The sequence below is a fragment of the Apodemus sylvaticus genome, chromosome 17 (assembly GCF_947179515.1).
Source record: "Apodemus sylvaticus chromosome 17, mApoSyl1.1, whole genome shotgun sequence".
NCBI classification, from domain to species: Eukaryota; Metazoa; Chordata; class Mammalia; order Rodentia; family Muridae; genus Apodemus; species Apodemus sylvaticus.
In genome coordinates, this window is record NC_067488.1 from 16341194 (window position 1) to 16367376 (window position 26183).

The window sequence follows — 26183 nt, forward strand, 5'->3', positions numbered from 1 at the left end:
AAGGGGACAAGATTTGAAATGTAAATAAAGAATATAGCTAATAAAAATAAATAAAAATTCAAAATATGCTCTAACTATATAATTTCCAAACTCTTGCTATCAACTGTTGTCATCATCAGCATGAGTCCTAATTAGTAAAAGACTTAGATTTAAGCAAAGAATGTCATTTCTGCTCATCAGTTATTCACTGAGGCAAAAGACACTGGGTTCACTTCAAACCATAAAAATTAATGAATCTAAATATTTAAAAAAACAGCCATTTTTAATGAAACTAGCCCATTTTAAAATTATGGGTCATCTCACAAAATCAACTGGCATCATCAAAATTTTAAGCTCTTACCATGCACTTTAGTTAAAAGCTATTTCAACTTTAAATGTCTAAATAAATTGAAACCACTGGTCAGATTTATAGAAATATAGAGGTTTTGAGGCCACAGTCTATAAACACATAATGTAGTATTCTAAGTACTAGATATAATATCTTCAAACTCTCCCCAAACCTGATCCTCCTCAACTGTATTATCCATAGTGTAGCTGTGAAATTATAAGACATTTGAAGTGTGACAACAATGGTATCAGAAGAACATACACTTGCTTATGGAAGTAAGTAACTTTGTTACCACTAGTTTATGCTCTTGAAGAATATTGCTCTACAACTACATATGAATAATGCAGCTTAATGTCTAATTTCTAAAAGGATATATGAGTTCTACAACCCTGTAAATGTTGCATTTAAAAGAATCAGATAACTACCAAGGACATTTTAAACTCATAATTACCCACTGAAAATGTATTCAATTTCTGCCATTTGTATGGGTATGTGTGAACTGCATGTGCACATGTTATGTCTCTATCTAATGATACAATGGATCATCATGATTTTATCATGGCTCTTTTATTATTCCCCAAGTTGTTCACACTCACTAGCGTCTGCAGTACCTGCTTCCAAAATCCCTTCAAGTTTACCTGGGATGTAATATTCAATAATAGCATGAAATTAGTAAAGTTTGACTTGTGTCTGTTCTGCAGTAGGTTAATGAGCTATACTTTTTCACTCATTCATTTGTCCATCATTTATATAAGGTATGAATAATTGCATGCTCGCATTTGTGGAAGAATGGCTTCAGCTATTGCACACAGTAAAGTTCTGATTATTATAGTGCTTACATCTTTGGCTTTTCATATGTAAAAAATGAATAATAGTTCTCACCTCTTGCAATTTTAATAAAAACCTAATGTGTTAATTTAGAAAAAAGATTGGGATATACAAGAACCTGGATAAATATTCATTATTCTTTGATAATTCTTCATGTTTCAAAGATGAAGATGAAAATACATCTCCAAAGTCATGCACCCTTAATAGAGACTAATATGGCCATTAGGTAGAACTCTTTTTATTTGCTTCCTGTTTTGTTAATATGAATTAGAAATAATTACAATAGAAAAATAAACAAACAGAATTAGTGTTTCTAAGGCCATTGGGGAAAGATAAACAACAAAGACTTCTTCTTTTAGGTGGAACATGTAATGTATCTTGAATCATGGTTTAAGTAAGGCATTACTCATTAGTTCACTTTAGGATATTTATTTAGAGATTATTGATTAGAGAAAACTTATATATTTAACTTCTAAAGGTTCTGGTGGAAATTTATTCAATGCTTTTTAAATCAGTGTTCTGTGATTACACTTGAAAACTTTAAATTACCCTTAGGCTACACACACACACTCTCACACACACACACACACACACACACACACACACACACACACAGAATTCATTTCTATTTTATTGATTAGAAACTTTTATTCTCTTCTTGCTCTTACTTGCTATTTAAGGTAGATACAATTCTATTCATGCTGTGGTGGTTTGAAATGGTTTGCCCTTCCACACTCCCCATAGATTCACGTGTTTGAATGCTTGTCCCATAGGGATTGGCACTATTTGGAGGTTTGGCTTTGCTGAAGTAAGGTAGCCTTTCTTAAGAAAGTGTGTCACTGTGGGGACAGACTTTGAATTCTCATACTCTCAAAGTACACCCAGTTTAGCTCACAATCACTTTCTGTTGCCTGCATATCAAGATGTAGAACTCTCAGTACCTACTCAAGCACCCTGTTTGTCTGCCTGTTGTCATGCTTCATACCATGAAGATAATGGTCTATATCTTTGAACTGTAATCCAGTCCCAATTAAATAATTTTCCTTCATAAGAGTTTCTGTAGTCATGGAGTCTCTTCACAGGAATACAACTAATGCACTTGTTGAAACAGGATCACATATTACAGGTTAATTCTAAAGTTCTGATATGTAAGTCAGATAACTCAAGCAAATGTATTTTATTTTATACTCATATACAGTTTTCATCCTAGTATATAGTATCACTCTTAGATTGTTTGATTTGTTGTCCCTTATTTTGATTGCTTTCCTACTTCATTTCTGTATCTCAAGAGCATAAGAAGCAGTCTGGACATTTCTATTTCACAATTTTGAATTTGATTACAGTATAAATTTGCAGAGACAATTTGTTTTAAGATGATGTTTTCTACCTACTAAAGTTCCTCAAACTTTCTTTTGGGTAATTTTATAAAACTATATAGGAAACAGAAGATCACACACACACACACACACACATACACATTTGTGTGTTTATGTGTGCGTATGCACATGTGTCCTTTTTAATTTTTCACATATAAATTAGAAATAACACATGAGTAGAAGTTCCATTAGCAAACTAATGGTTGTAAGTCTTCCCATAGAGTGTATGTCTTGTTGAGCCAGAGGTTCTTAGTCCCTAAAACTATGTGAGTTCTTTCTTTTGAATAAGCCTAAAATCTAATTTAAACATGACATGACATATGTGTTATCATTGTACCAGTGGGCATAACATGCCAGGCCAGTAGTTATCATAGCTTCTATGTTTCACAGGTAGATGAAATTGTTGATCAATATCATACGCTATCAACATGGTTAGTACCTTCTATCACTTTGAAGCTAGACAGTGGTGTGGATGCTTTCAGGTTAATATCAGCTTGATTTCTCTGTAGCATTACTCAAGTTATACTTGAGCCTGATGCTGATGTCTTCAGAATCAGTGTTTTTTATTCACTCTAATTAGAGGTAATCAAGAACAATGGCAATAACCTATAGTAATTGGGATAGTAATCCACTCCTCGAATACAGTTAGTAGTCTAATGTGTTTGTAGTGGAATTTTTGTCCCTTTTTAGGGTGACAGCATTGTATCCATAGATTAGTACATCTTTTCACTCTTCAGCTTTAGCTAAAGAGCTTCCTCTTGCAATATATTAACACAGAGACCTACAACAAGTCACAGTGAATACAGAAAATAACAGAATGCAGAGTCTCAGAGGTTGCCACAATAATAGGTTGTTCTCCAAAAACTGACAGCAAGACCCCATTGCTGAAGATAATTCCCATAAAATTCATTGACTATGGAGAGGTAAAGCTGGTGGTTACAAAGTAACTTCATCCCTTCATTCTATAGACTTTGATACAGGAAGATACTCTATAGGTTACCAAAGGAGAAACATAAACACAAAACTTTTATCAACAATGCTGCCCTTCGTAAAAAACATACTATAAGCTTAGTAGAGCAAAGCTTCTAAGTACAACGATCTTTAACTGATCTTTAAAAATATCGGGTGATCAAATGACTCCTAATGATAATTTGTTATACTCACAGAGCAGCACCTTATACTGCCTTCATTAGAGAAGTCTCCTATTGAAGCAAATGGGAACAAATACAGAGACCTACCACTAGACATTATACAATGAGAGAGGAGAGATCATGAAACACATGACTCTAAATGGGAGGTCTTCGTTAAATTTCTTCCCTTGAAATGTAAAGAATCTCTTGGAAGAGGAGGAAGAAGGAATAGAGGAGATCAAGGGAATGGAGAAAACCAGGAGAACAAGGCTCTCTAAATTAGCTAAGCAAAGCTCATATCAACTCACAGAGGCTGAAGCAGCAAGCATAGTTCTGACATCTGTTTGCACCAGGTCCTCTGTCTACATATTATAGCTTTCAGCTTAGTAATTTTATGCTGAGTGTGCTAAAGACAGGGTCTCTGATTTTACTGCCTTCTCTTGGCCTCTTTTCCTTCCGTTGGGCCTTTTCCAACTTCAATATAATATTCTTAATCTTATCTCATGATTTTTTATGTTGCTAAGTTTTGTTGTTATCTCTTTGAAGGCTATTCTTTTCTACTGAGAAACAGAAAGTAGTGGATCCACATGGGAGGAAAGTTATGGAGAAATTCAGAGGGATTGACATAAAGGAAACTGAAATCCATATATAGTATGAAAAAGTAATCTACTTTCAATAAAAGGAGCAGGAGAATGTATAACTCCTTGCAGATAGACCACACTCCAGTGGATGGGCTCATACCCAAATGTATGACAGTACTAACTAGAATGCACATATATAAAACAAACAATCAGATCAAAACCCCTGAAGGTACAAAGTTCATTGTGTATGTGGAATGAGAGGGAATTAGTCAGAAGAGTGATAGAGTGGCAAATAAATAAAAACAAGCCATAAAATTCTCAGAGAATTAACCTTTTAAAATACAAAAGCTATATTCTTAATAAAATGTGTGTGTAAGGTGAGCTCTGTGTCAAGAGCTATCACATAAAGGAGGATATCTTTAGATGACATCTGAAAGGGTTTTAACAGATGTTCCTTTAGAATCAACATGCTGCTACACAGAGTATAAAATAATTACAAATATGTTTTAGTAGGAGAGGTTGCTAGTGCACTACAAAATTTGAAACCATGTAGAATGAACTGTGATTTTAGTTTGACCTCAGTTTAAATAATAGAGAATTAAAAGGATATTTTTCACTGTAGAAAATATCAGAGGAAAACAGGATTTTTAAAACACATTTTATTTTATGTATATTATATACACAGGAAAATCATTTGGTCAGCCTTAATTGAATGGATATTCAGGCTGCTATAGCCTTGGATGTTTGCTAATGGGAATATAAAGTTGGTGCTATGTTTATGTATATATTGATCTAATTACATAGTAGTTATTTTTATAGTGCTATTCTAAGACAGGAAGTGTTCAATTGTGAAAGTAGAGTTAAGGAAGACACTGAAAATGTTTTAACTTGGTTCAAAGTGGAATACACGAAGTAATGGGTTAAAATAAGAACAGAGTTGTATAGAATCTAGATTATATGCACAGACACAATAGTAAATACAGAAAAAGCATATAATCTTGTTAAATCAGAGTTTAGGGACAAGGATGAAGGGAAAAAATTGGAAAATCTCCCTTGGCAATGAATAGGGTAGATTGGAAGAAACTGGATGAAAGTGTGAGGAAAAGATAAGGAGACTTTTCAGTTAGAATGTCTTGGACCTGTTTCAGATGCGTCTCACCTGTGGGTATTTATGCATGAATTCCTGCATGGATGTTAGGCTTACTCACTAAATTATGCTCTTGGAAGGGAAAGTGTCCGCTTTTATATTCAACAACACATTCAATAACTGACATACACACAGATCCTTAGAAAAACTTTTAAGCACTATTTATGGATCCCAAAGAAAAAGATAAAAAGATAATGCTGAGTTGGCTCCTTTACATTGAACGTCTACCCTTGAACAGCAGCAGAAAAGAATTCTAGAAAGGTCGATAGAATCCTCCTGCCACTACAACCTCATCCCAAGTTTCAATAACTTTCTTGTTGAAGCATTGCCGTTAATGATTAATATAGTTTCTGAGGTTTAACCAACTATAGATTTTATGACAAATATCTTTCATAGGGTTGTAAAAAATGATGAAAACTTTAAGGAATGCAAGGATGCTTGTCTTGCTTCTTTATTAAAGTGATAAGAAAAGGAAAAATCAAGTAAGTAATTCCAGCAAAAGCTGACTATTTTTTCCATTTCTAAGTTTGTTTTATTTATTTTGGAGGGAACTATATTTTAACTACTCTAGGAATGTATTTTAAACCACAGAAAAGTATATCTTTTTATTCAACTGACATTTACACATACTTCCAGAACTCCTCATTAAATTAATATAGTTCTAAATTAAGTTACAAATAAAAATTATGGAATGAATGTGTTCTCCCAGACAGCATCATGCATTTATTTCATATGTCCAGTCACAAAGGAATGGCAGTGCTTCGCAAAGTAAACTAATTAAAACTATTATTCAGGTAAGAAAACATTCACAGCCATTGTTAATTGATAAGATACAGAATAATTATTTTTGCCACAATAGCAATAATAAATTCAAGATGTGCAACATTTATTAGTCTCACTCATATGTACCTTTCTAGCTTTCTGATTCATTTGCAAGTATTAATATTTACATATTTTCATGTAGATTTATATCTTTGTATAGCTAAGTATATCATGTCTATGTTGAGTTTAATCAAAGTTCAATAACGGTTCAAATGTTTCTGATTTAAAATGCATTTGTCTAAATTAATGAAACTAGAAGAGATTTTACATTCACATGTAATTAATTCTTATCCGTGTTACTGAGATGGAAGTAGTAATTTAAAAATGTATCGAAGCCTCTGACTTATTTGAAAGTGAATCACAACACTAACACTATGAATTTAACCTCATAGATTAAAACAAACAAGGACCCAAGAATTAGAGGATTTAGTTCATTTACAAATACAATTAATCATTTAATAGCAGTTGTCTTGATAGGCAAATTATTTAAAGAGCTTAAATGCACTTTCTATTCTGTGAATTTTTGGTGGTATTCCAGTATGACTGAAGCATCGGGTGACAAATGACATGTTTTAAAGGAAAACTTATTTTATGTAAAGATATGGAATAGCAACATCTACAGTGGTAGAGAAAATGATTTCTTTTTAAGTGTATTGTTCATGGAATTATAGAAAACACATTTTCCTTCACTTTGTAGATGCAATTAAACCAGAATTTAAAAGTAAACTTTGGCTGTATTATGCTAGCATATTTTCTGCAGAAGAAATGTGTCCTTACCTTTGTAGTTAACCTTGAAGCCAACAGATCCAACACTTTCATCTGTTTGAAGATGCAGCCACATTTGGCTTCTCATGCTCACTATCAGGTCTGGCACAAAGCTTCCAGTCAGGCTGAAAAAGAGATTGAAGAAGAAGAGAAAGATGGATGACTAAAGTACCCTCTGCATGCAAATTGTGAAAGAGGTGTCTTCTAATACATTCTATGTTAGGAAAAAAATAAAACTGTCTAGCTTACACAGCTATGTGTGAACTGATAAAACATAAGAGATAAAACACACAATTTAGTGATCAAGCTTTATAATTTAAAAGTACTATTTCATGTATTTAACTAGGTTAGATCTTTCATATCCCCAAGGCAAGATTACTAGAGCGTCAGAGAGCTTCATACTTCCCTTTGAACTAAAAAGGGAAAGTGGATCTATAAAGATCTTTAAGTATTTTCAGTCTCCAAAAAATGTGTATATCATTTTAATCTTTAAAATCCACAGAACTATGTTGTAGATTTTCATGAGAACTATAAAAATGCTGTGCAAAGAAACAAATCTCCAAGTAATATACCCTAACTCTGTAATTTTCATAGTGAATACATGATGCTTTAACTAATTACTCTTCTTTTTCTTTAAACTTCATTAGATTTTTCCTTCTTTACATTTCAAATGTTAGCCCCTTTCCTCATTTCCTCTCCACCCCCCAATCCAATCCTCCCTGCCCCTGCTCACTAACCCACATACTCTAACTTTCCTGTCCTGGCATTCCACTACACTGGGGCATCAAGTCTTCACAGGACCAAGGGCCACTTCTCTCACTGATGTCCAACAAGGTCATCCTCTGCTACACATGCAGCTGGAGCCATGGGTCCCTCCATGTGTACTCTTTGGTTGGTGGTTTAGTCCCTGGGAGCTCTAGAGGCACTGGTTGGTTCTTATTGTCGTTCTTCCTATGGGACTGCAAACACCAAACCCTTTAACTCCTTGGGTCCTTTCTCTAGCTCCTCCACTGGGGACCCTGTGCTCAGTCCAGTGTTTGGCTGAGAGCATCCACTTATGTATTTGTCAGGCATTGGCAAAACATCTCAGGAGACAGCTATAACAGGCTCCTGCAAGCAAATACTTGTTGGTAGCCACAATAGTGTCTGGATTTGGTAACTGTATATGGAATGAATCCCCAGATGGGGCAGTCTCTGCACGACTTTTCCTTCAGTCTCTGCTCTACACTTTGTCTCTTTATCTCCTTCCATGGGTATTTTGTTCCCCCTTCTAAGAATGGCCAAAGTATCCACACTTCTTCTTGAGCTTCATGTGGCCTGTGAATTATATCATGGGTATTCCTAGCCCCTGGGCTAATATCCATTTATCAGTGAGTTCATACCATGTTCTTTTGTGATAGTTATACCTCATTCAGTATGATATCTTCTAGTTCCATCCATTTGCCTTAGAATTTCATGAATTCATTGTTTTTAATAGCTGAGTAGTACACCATTGTACCAGCTTCTGGCTATCATAAGTAAGGCTGCCATAAACATAGTAGAGTATGTGCCCTTATTACAGTTAGGTGTATATGCCCAGGAGTGGTATAGCTAAGTCCTCAGGTAATGCTATGTCCAGTTTTCTGAGGAACCACCAAACTGATTTCCAGAGTAGTTGTACCAGTTTGCAATCCCACCAGCAATGGAGGAGTATTCCTCTTTCTCCTCAACCTCACCAGCATCTGCTGTCACCTGAGTTTTTGATCTCCATTCTGACTGATGTGAGGCAAAGGACTGTCAATAGGACAAAATGGCAACCTGCAGATTGGAAAAGGATCTTTACCAATCCTATACCTGAAAGAGGACTAATATCCAACATTTTCAAAGTACTCAAGAAGTTAGACCCAAGAGAACCAGGACAGGAAAGTGGGAGTGGGTGTATGGGTGAGCAGGGGGAGGGTTAGGGGATTTGGGGGCTGGGGTACCAGGAAAGGGGAGAAACATTTGAAATATAAATAAAGAATATATTTAATAAAAATGGGATACAGAGCTAAACAAAGAATTCTCAACTGAGGAAACTTGAAGGCCTGAGAAACACCTAAAGAAATGTTCAACATCCTTAGTCATCAGAGAAATGCAAATGAAAACAACTCTGAGATTCCACCTCACACCAGTCAGAACTAATTGCGTGTTCTGGATAATTTTATCTCAACAAGACAAAAGCTAATGTCAAATGAGAAGAGGGAAGCTCAATTAAAAAATATGTATCTATTAGATCCTAATTAGCCTTTGATGAGGGATGGTCCAATTCATTTGGGGTGGTTGCAATCCTTGGGCTTGGGGGTCCTAGTTTCCTGCTCAGCAGGTTGAGCAAGTTATGAGGAACAAGCAACTCAACAGCACTCCCCCATGGCTTTTGAATTTGCTCTTGCCTTCAGCTTCCTGCCCTGTGTTTGTGTTCCTGTCCTGACTTCTATTAATGACAAACTGTGATGTGAATGATAAGTCAAATAAACCCTTTGCTTCCCATGTTGTTATTGTTTATGTTGCCCATCATAGAAATAGCAATCCTTAACTAAGAGAATGGGTGACACATGTTCTCTTGCTAATGATTTTATATAAAAGAACTACCTTCTTATAAGATGTAGCATAACTCTCACACTAAATGAATAATGAACATTCAGTAATGTGCTGTTTTTGAACTATTAAAAGAAAATTAATTCATATTACTTCTCAGTAAAAGTGTAGTATCATATGATTGAATAGGACCCATGGGCTAAGCAAAGATGAAATCAAATGAGTAAATCGGAGAATGAGATTTGGAAGGAGATTCCATATAGAAGGAGAACTAGGGAAAGCAGACTTATTATAGAGTAAATATCCATGTTGTCTAGATTCTCAATTTCATACAAAAAAGTTAAATTCTTCAAAAGAAGATCTTTTAATATTTGCCTGCTTTATTGCTAAATCCACAAACATAGCAGCAGGGAAGAAAATATAGTTTCCTTTAGTGATAACAAGGTATCCTCAGAGAGGATTACAAATATGTCTCCTGTTTGATTTGTACAATTTTGCTAATTCAGATTAGGGAAGCATAAAAGACCATGTGCTTAACAGAGCCTGAAAATGATAGTAAATAACCTCACTCTTGAGACATCTACCAAAACCACAAAGGTGACATTTTAAATACTGCATTTTAAGTATAGTCACATCACCAAGGTCTGTATCTAGAAGATTTTAGTAGATTACACACAAAGAAACTCAATAAAATATTATGATATAATTATGGGCACATATGCTTAAGAGGAATACAGTAGTGGAGGTCCTGAAAAATATTGCATTGTCTTAACTTTCTGCCTTCCTGAGAATTAGGAATTTTTGTAATATAAAAAACCATCCATTTTTATACTTCTTACTTATTATTTGTATATATACATATACACATATATTAGTACCAAATGTATATTATCTTAACCTTAAACATTTCACGGACTTTCTCAGAAAATATTTGAATACTCTACAAAGTAATAAAAGCACAGTTGTTACCATCTATTTTTGCCAATTCACATTTAGCAAATTAGCTGACTCCAAGTCAGCCTATCATGATTAAGGATACTCTTCCCTGACAAGAATATATTTAAATTATGTTTTCATAATGGATTTTCAATGTGACAAAATAATTTTGGTGAGACACTGGTTACAGTGTTTTGAGCGATTCTGGGAAATAAAAAATCTTCACATGGAAATTCAAGCACAGATTGAAAATATAAAACAATTTGACTCAGTTTGAAATCTGTGTATGGCCCACGTATATATAATGTGCATTCATTACACTGTAAACAGCATGACAGCAGGACATCTATGTCCTGGTAAATATTCAAATTGCCCTTATATATAGCCCTGCTTTGTGTGTGTGTCAGTTATGAATTATGTCGACACCCAGTGCCTGTAGAACGCACATGGTAAACTAATCCCCTGCTACTTACTTTCCTATTGACCTATATTTCCTGATTTCCTCTTTACCTCTGGTTTAAGGGTAAACATCACAAGATAATAGAACCTATACTTGTAGTGAAAGTATATATATCAAACTTCCATATATCAGTCACGTTAGATTTAGAAAACTGGACATTGTAACTCCTATGTTTCTATTATAAAGGTTTTTTAAGAGTGACAACGGTGTCTTTTGCCTTCGAGCTAATTATGTGATGCAGGAACTAGGAAAAAATCTATCTTCCACTTCTTATGCTAGTTTAGCCAGACAGAGGGCTCCAGGATTTTACTCCAGGGTGTCACAGAAAGGCTGCATTTGGAGGGGGTGGGGTCTGGATCAGGACAAGTAACCCATGTGTGATGGATTACATCTGCCTATCTTTATGAAATAGTGAGAGTTATTTTTCTTCGGAGATGTCTGCTTAGTGGATTTCCTATGATGCACATCACAGTCTGCTTTAATCTGTATTTAATAGAAAACTGCTTCATCATTCCTGTACTTTGTGGGAAGGATTCACTGTACTTGTTAGTGACTTTATTTTTAATTGTATTTTCTGCTCAGCAGATATCTCCTTTAAAACTCTCCTTTACATGCAACTTGAGTAGATAATTCTTTTCAAAGGACTTGATTTAAATTCCAATACTCCTTGCTGTTTTGAGCAACCTGTATCTAACTTCTGTCCCTGACACTAAAGAATATTAGGGGGCCAATCAGGAGCCTTAGGTCATTCACATAAGGCTTTCAAATGGTTCTTCACATAATTTCAATGCACAATTTTGAATTCATGGTGACTAAATGATCTTCAATTTATGTTTATTTATAAATAGAGTAGCCTCAGTATGCATTCATGCTGTGCTTTAAACCTCCTGGTTAGTCCCTTTATGTGGATGAAAGCATAAAAGCCCTTGATAAATGCACTCAGAAATCTTCTTTAAGCTCTGAAATAGAAACTAAAATAAAGACAGGATCTCTTAAATATCTATTAGGCTCAATGCCTGATCTCTATATTCACTCAAAGCATTTTTTTTGTTACATCCATTAGGGAACAACAGCCGTTCTATATCTCAACAACTCTCTTTGTGTTATACAAACATGTAACTATTGCTTTTTATGAAAGTGCATTCAATACTTTCTCCTATGCTACTATGAAAAATGATTTATTTGATATTTTTGCCATATCTGCAATTCATCAAACATACTTACTGCTCGAAAAATAATTTTTCAAAAATCCTGAAATAGTATTTGATAGTTGCATTTTATAAGGGATCAACGTCCTGAAAGGATAATGTATAGTTGGCTCATGTAGATAAGGAAACAATAATTGTGGGTATGAAATAATCAGTACACGTGGACCATAAAAGTTTTAATTTGTTGGCCATCTTAAACTATAATCTTTAAGTATAATGATCCTTGCCATTAAATTTGGTGGACAAATGTTTCTATATGCATTGTGCTCTTTATCTATTGATTGTTTATCCTTAAGAAAACAAATAGAGTCCCTTTAGATACTTATTCCATAAGTTTTCCAAATTTCATTTGTCTTTTCTTTTCTTTTGTCAACTACAGTACAGTTATTCCTGAGAGAAAATAACAACTAAAACATTTAAAAATTCTTTGTATGCAATCAATGAACATAAACATAAAGGAAACAATAGCAAATAAGAAAGAAATTGTTTATTTTTCCACTGGAATTGCCAACTTTTTTTTATAACATATAAACACAAAAAATGTGAATGAAGCTCTAAACTCTGCAGCTAGTCCCACAACACCCAGAGGAAGTGCCACTCCCAGGTCCTCTAACATGCCTGGAATCAGAGGATCAGAGGTGAGGAGGACACAATATCTGTCCTAACACCTGCAGTTACTGGGACCAGTGGGAGCCAGGCAAGCAGAATCTCTGCCAGAGCAGTGGCATGGGTTTCTTCTGGTCTGTCTGTGCTAGTGACCTTAGTAGACCTTGGGCACAAACTCTGCAGCCAGTCCCACAACACCCAGAGGAAGCTCTATTCCCAGGTGCTTTTGTATGCCCAGGATCACAGGATCACAGGATCACAGAGACAGCTTGACTCTGACGAGTTCTGACACAACCAAGATAACAAGAAGTACAGACTCCAGTTAGATATTCTGAGGGCAGGTAACACTAGAGATAATCAGATGGCAGGAGGCAAGCTTAAGAACATAAGCAAAAGAAACCAAGGTTACTTGGCATCATCGAAACCCAATTCTTCCATCATAGCAAGTACCTAGATACACCATCACAGCAGTAAAACAAGATTCACTTCTCATGATGATGATAGAGGACTCTTTTGTTTGTCTTGTTTTCTTTTTACTTTTTTATTATTTTTCTCTTTTTTAAAAAGACATATTCTTTATTTACATTTTAAATGTTGGCAATCCCCTACAATGCTGTATCAAGCCTTTCCAGGACCAGGGACCTCTCCTTCCTTCTTCTTGGGAATGATTTGATATGTGAGTTGTGTCTTGGGTATTCAGAGCTTCTGGGCTCATATCCACTTATCAGTGACTACATCCATGTGGGTTCTTTTGTGAATGAGTTACCTCACTTAGGATGATATTTTCCAGTTCCAACCATTTGACTGAGAATTTCATAAATTCATGAAATTATTTCCCAGATCCCCCCAAAATCTCCTAAACCATGCCCCCTCCCCTGCTCACCAATCCACCCACTCCCACTTCCCCATCATGCCATTCCCCAGCATCTAGCCCTCCTAGGACCAAAAGCCTCTGCTCCCTTTGATATCCAAAAAGGCTATCCTATGCTGCATATGCATCTGGAGCCATGGGTCCCTCGATGTGTACTCTTTGGTTAATAGTCTAGTCACTGGGAGTACCAGGGGCACTGGATGGCTCATATTGTTGTTCCTACTATGGGGCTGCAGACCCCTTCAGCTCCTTTGATCCTTTTTCTAGCCTTTCCATTGGGGACCCTGTGCTCAGTTCTTTTTATATTATTATTATTTTTTCTATATTATTTGTTTACATCCCAAATGATTTCCCCTTTCCTGGTTCCCCCCTCCCCATAAGTTCCATAAGCCCTCTTCCCTATGCCAGTTCCCCAATCAACCCCCTCCCACTTCTCTGTCCTGGAAATCCCCTACAATGCTGCATCAAGCCTTTCCAGGATCAGGAACATCTCCTTCATTCTTCTTGGGAATGATTTGATATTTGAGTTGTGTCTTGGGTATTCAGAACTTTTGGGCTAATATCCACTTATCAGTGACTATATCCATGTGTGTTCTTTTGTGAATTAGTTCCTCACTTAGGATGATATTTTCCAGTTCCAACCATTTGCCTAAGAATTTCGTAAATTCATTGTTTTTAATTGCTGAGTGGTATTCCATTGTGTAAATATACCACATTTTGTGTATCCATTCCTCCATTGAGGGACATCTGGGTTCTTTCTAGCTTCTGGCTATTATAAATAAGGCTGTTATGAATATAGTGGAGCATGTGTCCTTATTGCATGCCGGGGAATCCTCTGGGTATATATGCCCAGGAGTGGTATAGCAGGGTCCTCCAGAAGTGCCATGCCCAGATTTCTGAGAAACTGCCAGTCTGATTTCCATAGTGATTGTACCATCTATGTACATCTATGTAACCCCACCAGCAGTGGAGGAATGTTCCTCTTTCTCCACATCCGCACCAACACCTGCTGTCTCCTGAGTTTTTAATCTTAGCCATTCTGACTGGAGTGAGGTGAAATCTCAGGGCGGTTTTGATTTGTATTTCCCTAATAACTAATGATGTTGAACATTTCTTAAGTTGCTTCTCAGCCATCCAAAGTACTTATGTGAAAATTCTTTGTTTAGCTCTGTCCCCCATTTTTAATAGGGTTATTTGGTTTTCTGGGGTATAACTTCTTGAGTTCTTTGTATATATTGGATATTAGCACTCTGTCAGATGTAGGCTTAGTGAAGATCTTTTCCCAATTTGTTGCTATTTTGTCCTTCTGATGGTGTCCTTTCCCTTACAGAAACTTTGTAATTTTATGAGGTTCCATTTGTCAATTCTTTTTTTTATTCGATATATTTTTTATTTACAGTTCAAATGATTTCCCCTTTTCTAGTCCCCCACTCGCCAAAAGTCCCATAAGCCCCCTTTTCTCCCCCTGTCCTCCCACCCACCCCTTCCCACTTCCCTGTTCTGGTTTTGCCCTATACTTCTTCACTGAGTCTTTCTAGAACAAGGGGCCACTCCTCCTTTCTTCTTGTACATCATTTGATGTATGGATTCTTGATCTTAGAGCATAAGCTATTGGTGTTCTAATCAGGAACTTTCCCCCTGTGTCCATGTGCTCAAGGGTCTTTCACAGTTTCTTTTCTGTTAGCTTCAGTATGTCTGGCTTTATGTGGAGGTTCTTGATCAACTTGGAGTTGAGCTTAGTTCAAGGAGATAAGAATGGATCAATTCACATTCTTCTGCATGCTGACCTCCAATTGAACCAGCACCATTTGTTGAAAAGGCTATGTTTTTTCCACTGGATGTTTTTAGCTCCTTTGTCGAAGATCAAGTGACCATAGGTGTGTGGGTTCATTTCTGAGTCTTCAATCCTATTCCATTGATCCATCTGCCTCTCATTGTACCAATATCATGCAGTTTTTGATTCTATTGCTTTGTAGTACAGCTTGAGGTCTGGGATATTGATTCCCCCAACTCCTACAGCTGATAAAGAACTTCAGCAAGTGGCTGGTTATAAAATCAACTCAAGCAAATCAGTAGCCTTCCTATACTCAAAGGATAAGTAGGCTGAAAAAGAAATTAGGGAAATGACACCCTTCACAATAGTCACAAACAATATAAAGTATCTTGGTGTGACTCTTACCAAACAAGTGAAAGATCTGTATGACAAGAACATCAGGTCTCTGAAGAAGGAAATTGAAGAAGACCTCAGAAAATGGAAAAATCCTCCATGCTTGTGGATTGGCAGGATTAATATAGTTAAAATGGCCATCTTGTCAAAAGCAATATACAGATTTAATGCAATCCCCATCAAAATCCCAACCCAGTTCTTCATAGAGTTAGAGCAATTTTCAAATTCATCTGGAATAACAAAAACAAAAACAAAAACAAAAACAAAAAACAGGATAGCTAAAACTCTTCTCAACTATGCTCAGTTCAATAGCTGGCTTAGAGTGTCTGCATCCATCAGCAGAGCCACCCAGGTGACAACCATATCAGGCTCAGGTCAGCAGTTTCTTGTTGGCATCCAGAATAGTGTCTGGGTTTTGTAACTGTTTATGAGATTGGTCCCCAGGTGGGGCAGTCTCCAGATGGTCTTTCCCTCAGTCCCTGCTCCACAATTTGACTCTCTATCTCCTCCTGTGGGCATTTTGTTCACCCTTCTAAGAAGGACCAGAGTATCCATAGTTTGTTCTTCCTTCTTCTCAGGCATCATTTGATCTGTGAATTGCATCTTGGGTATTCCAAGCTTCTGGGCTAATATCCACTTATCAGTGAGTGCATACCATGTGTGTTCTTTTGTGATTTGGTTACCGTGAGGGTGATATTTTCTAGCTCTATCCATATGCCTAAGAATTTCAGGAATTCATTGTTTTGAATAGCTGAGTAGTATTCCATTTGTAAATGTACCACACTTTCTGTATCCATTGTTCTGTTTAGGAACATATGGGTTCTTTCTAGCTTCTGGATATTACAAATAAGGCTGTTATGAACATAGTGGAGCATGTGTCCTTATTACATGCTGGAAAATCCTCAGGGTATATGCAGAGGAGTGGTATAGTAGGGTTTTTTGGTAGTATTATGCCCAATTTTGTGAGGAACAAACAAACTTATTTCCAGAGTGGTTGTACTTGCTTGCAATCCCACCAGCAGTGGAGATGTGCTCCTTTTTCTCCACATCCTCATCAGCACCTGCTGACTCCTTCATTTTTGATCTTAGCCATTCTGACTGGTATGAGATGAAATCTCAGAGTTGTTTTGATTTGTATTTCCCTGATGACTAAGGATGTTTAATACTTCTTTAGGTGCTTCTTGGCCATTCTATATTCCTCAGTTGAGAATTCTTTGTTTAGCTCTGTACCTCATTTTTAATAGAGTTATTGGGTTCTCTGGAGTCTAACTTCTTGAGTGCTTTGTAAATATTGGATATAAGCCCTCTGCCAGATGTAGGATTGGTAAAGATCTTTTCCCATTTATTGGTTGTTGTTTTGTTCTATTCACAGTAACCTTTGCCTTACAGAAACTTTGTATGAGGTCCTGTTAGTCAATTCTTGATTTTAGAACATAAGCTATTGGTGTTCCATTCAGGAAATTTCCCCTTTGCCCATGTACTCAAGGCTCTTCCTCAGTTTTCTATTAATTTCAGTGTGTCTGGTTTTATGTGGAGGTGCTTGATCCACTTGACTTAAGCTTAGTACAAGGAAATAAGAATGAATTTATTTCCATTCTTCTAGACGCTAACAGAGAGTAGAAACAGCACCATTCATTGAAATGTTTTTTTCCACTGGAAGGTTTTAGTTCCTTTGTCAAAGATCAAGTGACCATAGGTGTATCAGTTCATTATAGGGTCTTCAATTCTATTCCATTGATCTGCCTGTCGATGTACCAATACCATGCTGTTTTTAACTCTATTGCTCTCTTCTATGGCTTGAAGTCTGGGACACTGATTCCCCCAGAATTTCTTTTATTATTGAGGATAGTGTTAACTTTCCTGGGTTTTTTGTTATATCAGATGAATTTGAGAATTGTTCTTTCTAACTTTATGAAGAATTGAGTTTAAATTTTGATTGGGATTTCATTGAATCCTTATATTGTTTTTGTGAAGGTGGTCATTTTTACTTTATTAATTCTGCCAATACACTAGCATGGGAGATCTTTCAATCTTCTGAGGTCTTCTTCAATAGAGGACTTTAAGAAGGACATAAATATCTCCCTTAAAGAAATATGTGAGAACACAGGTAAATAGGTAGAAGCTTATAATGAGGAAACACAAAAATCCCATAAATAATGACAAGAATACACAATTAAACAGGTGAAGGAAATGAACAAAACCACCCAGAATCTAAAAATGCAACTAGATACTGTCTTTGTGCCCTTTGGTTAGTCTGGTTAAGGGATTACCTATCTTGTTGATTTTCTCAAAGAACCAGCTCCTGGTTTTGTTGATTCTTTGTATGGTTCTCTTGATTGATTTCAGCCCTGAGTTTGATGATTTCCTGCCTTCTGCTCCTCCTGGGTGAATTCCCTTCTTTTTGTTCCAGGGCTTTCAGGTGTGTCGTTGAGCTGCTAGTATATGCTCTCTCCATTTTCTTTTTGGAGGCACTAAGGGCTATTTTCCTCTTAGCACTGCTTTCATTGTGTAACATAGATTTGGGTATGTTGTGTCTTCATTTTCATTAAATTCTAAAAAGTCTTTGATTTCTTTCTTTATTTCTTTCTTGACTAAGGTATCATTGAGTAGAATATTGTTCAGTTTCCACGTGTATGTGGGCTTTCTGTTGTTTTTGTTGCTATTGAAGACCACTTTTACTCCATAGTGATCTGATAGGAGGCATGGGATTATTTCAATCTTTTTATATTTGTTGTGACCAGAAGCTTGTGACCAGAAGCTGGAAAGAACCCACATATCCCTCAATGGAGGAATAGATACAGAAAGTGTGGTATATTTACACAATGGAACACTATTCAGCAATTAAAACCAATGAATTCATGAAATTTTTAGGCAAATGGTTAGATATGGAAAATATCATCCTACGTGAGGTAACTCAATCACAAAAGAATACACATAGAATGCAATCTCTGATAAGTGGATATTAATTAGCCCAGAAGCTTTGAATACCCAAGGCACAATTAGCATAACAAATGACTCCCATGAAGAAGTAAGGAGAGGGTCCTGACCCTGGAAAGGCTTGATCTAGCATTGGAGGGGAGTATCAGGACAAAGGAAAAGGAGAGAGGTGATTGGAGAATGAGTGGAGTGAAGGTTTATGGGACATATGGGGAGGGGGGAACTGGGAAAGGGGAAATCATTTGGAATGTAAACAAAGAATATAGAAAATAAAAATATATAATAATAAATTTAAAAAATAAAAAAAAATGAAGCCAGAAACAAAAAATAAACACTAAGTGAGACAAACCTGGAGCTTGAAAACCTAGGAAAAAGATCAGGAATCATAGATTCATAATCAACAGAATACAAGAGATAGAAGAGAGAAAGAATATCAGGTGCAAAAGATACCATAGTAAAAATTGACACAACAGTCAAAGAAAATGTAAAAAGCTCCTATCCTAAAGCACCCAGGAAATTCAGGACACAATGAGAAGACCAAACCTAATGATAATAGATATAGAAGAGAGTGAAGATTCACAACTTAAAGGGCTAGCAAATATCTTCAACAAAATTATAGAAGAAAACTTGCCTATCCTAGAGAAAGAGATGCCCATGAACACATAAGAAGCCTACAGAATGTCAAGTCTACTGACCAGAAAAGAAATTCCTCTTGTTACATAATAATCAAGACATCAAATGCACTAAACAAAGAAAGAATATTAAAAGTAGTAAGGGAAAAAGATCAAGTAACATATAAATGCAGGCTTAGCAGAATTACTCCAGACTTCTCACCAGAGACTATGAAAACTAGATGATCTTGGGCAGCTGTCATACAGACCCTAAGAGAACACAAATGCCAGCTCAGGCTACTATACCCAGCAAAACTCTTAATTACCGTAGATGGAGAAAACAAGATATTTTATTACAAAACCGAATTTACACAGTATTTTCCACAAACCCAGCCCTACAAAGGATAATAGAAGGAAAACACGAACACAAGGAGGGAAACTACATCCTAGACAAAGCAAGAAAGTAATCTTTTAACAAACCCAGACCAACATAATTCCACTACTAACAACAAAAGTAACAGGAAGTAACAATCACTTTTCATTAATATCTCTTAATGTGAAAATTAATATTTCCAACATATCCTAATCGATTAAAACTTAAAAATATGAGGAATTAGAAATTTGTTTACTGTCACCCAGTGGTCTCTCTAATTTGGTAATTGGAGAGATATGTCCAATAATGTACAATCCATATACACTTTCTGTTTGTTTGCACATGACAGTGTCTTGCTGTGTACCACATAATGGTCTTGAAATCATCCTTCTACTATCTCAGCTTCTCTATAAGTAGGGTATGATGTTTTTTTACTATTCTATGGATTGTAGAACAGCTTACATATTCAAAATAATTTTTATACAGCCAAAAGAAACTTGGAAAATTCATTTGAGCGTGTAAGAGAACAACAAAGACTGAGACTGAATGTTTTGCTTAGTATTTATAATTATTGTATCAATTTATTATTATTTTTTATTCAATATATTTTTTATTTATATTTCAAATGATTTCCCCTTTTCTGGACCCCACTCCCCAAAAGTCCCATAAACCCCCTTCCCTCCCCCTGTTCTCCTACCCACCCTTTCCCACTTCCCTGTTCTGGTTTTGACAAAATTCAGCATCTTTTCACGCTTAAAGTCTTTGAAAGAACAGGAATTCAAGGCCCATACCTAAACATAGTAAAAGCAATATACAACAAACCGGTAGCCAGCATCAAACTAAATGGAGAGAAACTTGAAGCAATCCCACTAAAATCAGGGACTAGACAGGGCTGCCCCCTTTCTCCTTATCTTTTCAATATTGTACTTGAGGTACTAGCTTGGGCAATTAGACAACATAAGGGGGTCAAAGGGATACAAATTGGAAAGGAAGAAGTCAAACTATCATTATTTGCAGATGATATGATAGTCTATCTAAGTGACCCAAAAAACTCCACTAGAGAATTCCTACAGCTGATAAACAACTTCAGCAAAGTGGCAGGTTAAAAAATCAACTCAAGCAAATCAGTGGCCTTCCTATACTCAAAGGATAAGCAGGCTGAGAGAGAAATTAGGGAAATGACACCCTTCACAATAGCCACAAACAGTATAAAGTACCTTGGGGTGACTCTTACCAAACATGTGAAAGATCAATTTTGAATAATATGACCTTATACGTTTTTCTTTATCTGAGATGAATGCTTTTCAAAATCATCACAGCCAATGAACCCTTTCCCCTTTACAGGTCTCCATTTCAGAAACGCCCTATCCCTTCCCTCATCCCCTTGCCTTTATGAGGATGCTTCCCCATCCACCCACTCCTGTCCTCCCACCATGGCATTCCCCTACACTGGGGCATCAAGCACCCTCAGGACAAAGGGTCTCTCCTACCCCTAATGAACAACAAGGCCATCCTCTGCCACATATGTGGCCAGAGCCATGGATAGGTCACTCAATGTGTACTCTTTGGCTGGTGATCCAGTCCCCGGGAGCTCCAAGATTCTGGCCTGTTGACACTGTTGCTCCCTCCATTGGGCTGCAACCCCCCTCAGCTCCTTCAGTTCCTTCTCTAACTCTTCCATCTGGGGCCCCCAAGGTCAGTCCAACAGTTGGCTATGAGAGCTTCTGCCTCTGTATTTGTCAGACTCTGTCAAAGTCTCTCAGGAGACAACCACTCAGGCTTCCATCAGCAAGCACTTCCAGGCATCCACCATAATGTCCAGGTTTGGTGGCTGTATATAGGTTGGATCCCCAGGTAGGGCAGTCTCTGGAAGGCCTTTCCGTCAGTCTCTGGTCTACATTTTGTCTCCGGATTTCCTCCTGTGAGCATTTTGCTCACCCTTCTAAAAAGCACTGAAGCATCCACATTCGGTCTTCCTTCTTCCTAAGCTACATATGGTTTGTTATTTGAATCTTAGGTATTCTGAACATTTGGGCTAATATCCCTTTTCAGTGAGTACATATTGTGTTTGTTCCTTTGTGACTGAGTCACCTCACTTAGGTCATATTCTCAAGTTTCATCCATCTGCCTGCGAATTTCATGGAGTCATTGTTTTTAATAGCTGAGTAGTATTCCATTATGTAAATGTACAACAATATATACAAAGAACTCAAGATGTTAGAGTCCAGAGAACCAAATAACCCTATTAAAAATGGGGTACAGAGCTAAACAGCGGATTCTCGACTGAGGAAACTCAAAGGGCTGAGAATCACCCAAAGAAATGTTCAACATCATTGGTCATCAGGGAAATACAAATCTAAACAAACCTGAAATTCTACCTCACACAAGTCAGAATGGCTAAGATGAAAAATTCAGGTGACAGCAGATGCTGGTGAGACTGTGGAGAAATAGGAACACTCCTCCATTGTTAGTGGGATTGCAAGCTGGTATAACCACTCTGGAAATCAGGATGTCGCTTCCTCAGAAAATCAAAATAGTTTTAATGTAAAGTCTGTTAGTCAATTACCACCATGCTTCTTTTAGATGACTTGGCTGTGGACAACAAAAAGTTATGTTAATGTCCATTTTAATAGAGGAAATTAATAATATTTCATCAGAATTATAATTCTGTTTTTAAGAGGAATACTTCCTGATGGTAGATAGAAGAAAACATAACAAAGTAATAGTTTCATACACAAATTTTAAATATTCATGCTATTTCTCAGAATAAGGAAAATACAGGAAGAGCTGAAACCCATGTACTGCGCAAACTAAAGACAGTAGAGAACTGTATTGTGAGAGCAGAAAGCTTGTAAAATATTTATTTTACTCTTCTAAAAAGAGTGCAATAAAACACTCTGCTTTTGTTACACAACAACTTGCTCCACATGATTACTTACTGGGGATATAAGAGCACAACTCATAGTTTTTATTCTTTAGCCCAACTTCCATCACCCAGCTGTCATTAGCCTCATTTTTCTTACAATTAGTTATGAGTCTGGTCCTTTTACTTAAGTGGTCTCCATTCATCTCCTCCTTAATCACATTCATTGGGCACAAAATAATTAACCTTGGTGTCCAGTGTGACCTCCAATAGAGTGAAAAACAGAATTTTTACTACATTTGATAAAGTCTGTTCTTCCTGTTCCTACTATCCCTTTCCCCTGTGATGTTAAAAATGCTACCAAGAGAACAAGAGTCTCTGAAACAAATATCACAGAGACTAAAGCCATATAAGTCCCGAGTCTACATTCTTCTGTACAAGGTTTTCCTCTGGGTATATAAGATAGCTTTCAACTTTTTAATTTTTTATTCTTTATCTTTTTGTTTATTTATTTACTTTTGTTTTGTTGTTGTTGTCAGTTCAAAATAGGGTTTCTCTGTGTAGATTTCGCTCTTATGGAACTCTAGCTGTAGATCCAGGCTGGTTCAAACTCAGAAATCTGCCTGCCTCTGTCTCCTCATTGCTTGATTTCAAAGTACACACCCCACTACTGCCTAGCTCAATTTAGTACTTTTATGGCTCTCTTGACTTCATAAATGACTGGGTTTCTGTTTTTTGTGCCTGCTCTTGGGGCTCTTTTCCTTCCAGTGGTTTGCATTTTCTAGCCTCGATAGTTTTTTGTTTTTTGGTTTTTGTTTTGTTTTGTTTTTTGCTTTATCTTATATTTTATTTTGACAAGTTTGGATATTATCTCTTAGAAGCTTTTACCTAATGAGAGAAAAGAGGTTGATACAGAGGAAAGGGAAAGGAGGGTGTGAACTGGCAAGAGTAGAAGAAGAGGAATCTGTAATCAGGATATATTGTATGAGAAAATAATCTATTTTCAACAAAAAATGAAAATTGACAATTATCTTATTATTCCAGAGTCATCTGGACTATTTGTGGAACAGTGTAGCACGGACTACTGAAAGATATTTTGTGAGTAACCATCTCCAGTTCTTGATACACTGTGACAGCTATGAAATACTGACTACTTACACCTGAAGCACAGTCCTTGGGTCTCCAACTTCACCTCCATCACCAATAGTCAGTGTGTCGTATCCAATTTCCAAATCAAATTCTTCAAAGTTTATCTGGATGACCTAGTAATAAATAAAAAAAAAAACACCATAAGTATATTGAATGATGTAATGAAAACCAAAAATTAAGCAGTGGCCGAAATTAAAAACAATGTAACTATCTATGAATATCACCTTATGGCAGCAGATCTCACCAAAGTATTCACAGCTCAGTGACTCTATTACCACACTTTTCACTTGCTATCTTTTAACTTCTATATTAAATTTTCAATGAAAAAGTACGATTTCTGTTTATAGAACACTCATTTTGATTTAAGCATGATTAATGCAAATCCACTCTGGGATGGCTTTATAAAAAGTACATGTGGGAGAGAGTAGTTTTCCACACATTTCCACATAATTTTTTTATAAACTTAACAGAGGAAAAAAGTATGCCATTCCCCTTAACTAGTAAAGCTGAAAAGTGTTAGAGCCAGATTTGAATCTCAGTGAGAATATTTAGTGTTACAGGTTTATGTTTACTACCAGAATCCTTCAAACATAGTAAAATGTACTCCAAAATCAGGAGAAATATAGTTTGAGAGACACATTAGAATATAGCAGATAATTTGGAATTGATTTTGACAAAATAATCTCTTTAATTTGCTATTGTCTTATTTACATTGTTTATATTATCCCCTTTCCTGGTGTCCCCTCCAGAAACCCTCTATCCCATCCCCCCTCCCCCTGCTCACTAACCCCGCACTCCCACTTCCCTGTCCTGGCATCCCCTACACTGGGGCAATGATCCTTCACAGGACCAATGGTCTCTCCTCTCACTGATGTCCAGCAAAGCCATCCTCTGCTACATATGCAGCTGGAGCCATGCGTCCATCCATGTATACTCTTTGGTTGGTAGTTTAGTCCCTGGGAGCTCTGGGAGTACTGGTTGGTTCATACTGTTGTTCCTTCTATGGGGCTGCAAACCCCTTCAGCTCCTTGGCTCCTTTCTCTAGCTCCTCATTGGGGATTCTGTGCACATTCCAATGATTGGCTGAGAGCATCCCCCTCTGTATTTGTCAGGCACTGGCAGAGCATCTTAAGAAAAGCTGTATTAAGCGTTTGTCAACAAGCACTTGTTGGTATCTACAATAGTGTCTGGATTTTGTAGCTATATGTGGGATGGATCCCCAGATATTTCATTCTATGTACAGCCTCTCCGTCAATTTCCACTCCAAACTTTGTCTCTGTATCTTCTCCCATGGGTACTTTGTCCCCCTGCTAAGAAGGACTAAAGTATCCACACTTGGGTCTTCTTTCTTCTTGAGCTTCATGTGGTCTTTGAATTCTGTCTTGGGTATTCTGAGCTTTTGGGCTAATATCCACTTATCAGTGAGGGCATAGCATGTGCATTATTGGGTTATGTCACTCAGCATGATACTTTCTGTTTCCATCCATTTGCCTGAGAATTTCATGAAGTCATTGTTTTTAATAGCTGAGTAGTACTCTATTGTAAATGTACCAAAATTTCTGTATTCATTCCTTTGATGAGGGACATCTGGGTTATTTGGCTATTATAAATATGACTGATATGAACATAGTGGAGCATCTGTCCTTATTACATGTTGGAGCATCTTCTAAGTATATGCCCAGGAGTGGTAGAGCTGGGTCCTTAGGTAGTAGTACTATGTCCAATTTTCTAAGGAACTACCAAACTGTTTTCCAGAGTGTTTGTACCAGCTTGCAATCCCACCAGAATGGAGGACTGTTCTTTTTTATGCAAATCCTCACCAGCATCTGCTGTCACATGAGTTTTCGATTTTAGCCATCCTGACTAGGGTGAGTTGGAATCTCAGGGTTGTTTTGATTTGCATTTCCCTGGTGACTAAAGATGTTGAACATTCCTTTAGGTGCTTCTCAGCCATTTGGTATTTCTCAGTTAAGAATTCTTTGTTTAGCTCTGTACCCCATTTTTAGTAGGGTTATTTGGTTCTCTAGGGTCTAACTTCTTGAGTTGTATATATATTGGATATTAGCCCTGTATAGGATATAGGGTTGGAAAAGGTCTTTTCCCAATCGGATGGTTCCTGTTTTGTCCTATTGACAGTGTTCTTTGCCTTATAGAAGCTTTGAAAGTTTATGAGGGCCCATTTGTCAATTCTTGATCTTAGAGCATGTTCTATTCAGGAATTTTTCGCCTGTACCCATGTGCTTGAGGCTCTTCCCCACTTTCTTTTCAATTAGTTTCAGTGTATCTGGTTTTATGTTGTGGTCCTTGATCCACTTGGACTTGAATTTTGTTCAAGGAGATAAGAATGGATCGATTTGCATTCTTCTGCATGTTAACCTCCAGTTGAACCAGCACCATTTGTTGAAAATGCTATCCTAGCCGGGCAGTCATGCCTTTAATCCCAGCACTTGGGAGGCAAAGGCAGGTGGA

The 26183-nt window shown here is 36.8% G+C and overlaps 1 protein-coding gene across 3 annotated transcripts in view; it reads right to left on the reverse strand.

Annotated features, from left to right (window-relative positions):
* Window positions 1-26183, reverse strand: part of Csmd3 (CUB and Sushi multiple domains 3) — a 1209570-nt gene that overhangs the window by 591433 nt on the left and 591954 nt on the right. For all 3 annotated transcript variants that reach the window (XM_052161507.1, XM_052161506.1, XM_052161505.1), the window contains 2 exons: window positions 23724-23827; window positions 6990-7102 (listed from right to left, as the gene is read on the reverse strand). In XM_052161507.1, the coding sequence (XP_052017467.1) occupies window positions 6990-7102; window positions 23724-23827 (217 nt within the window). The remainder of the gene's footprint in view (window positions 1-6989; window positions 7103-23723; window positions 23828-26183) is intronic.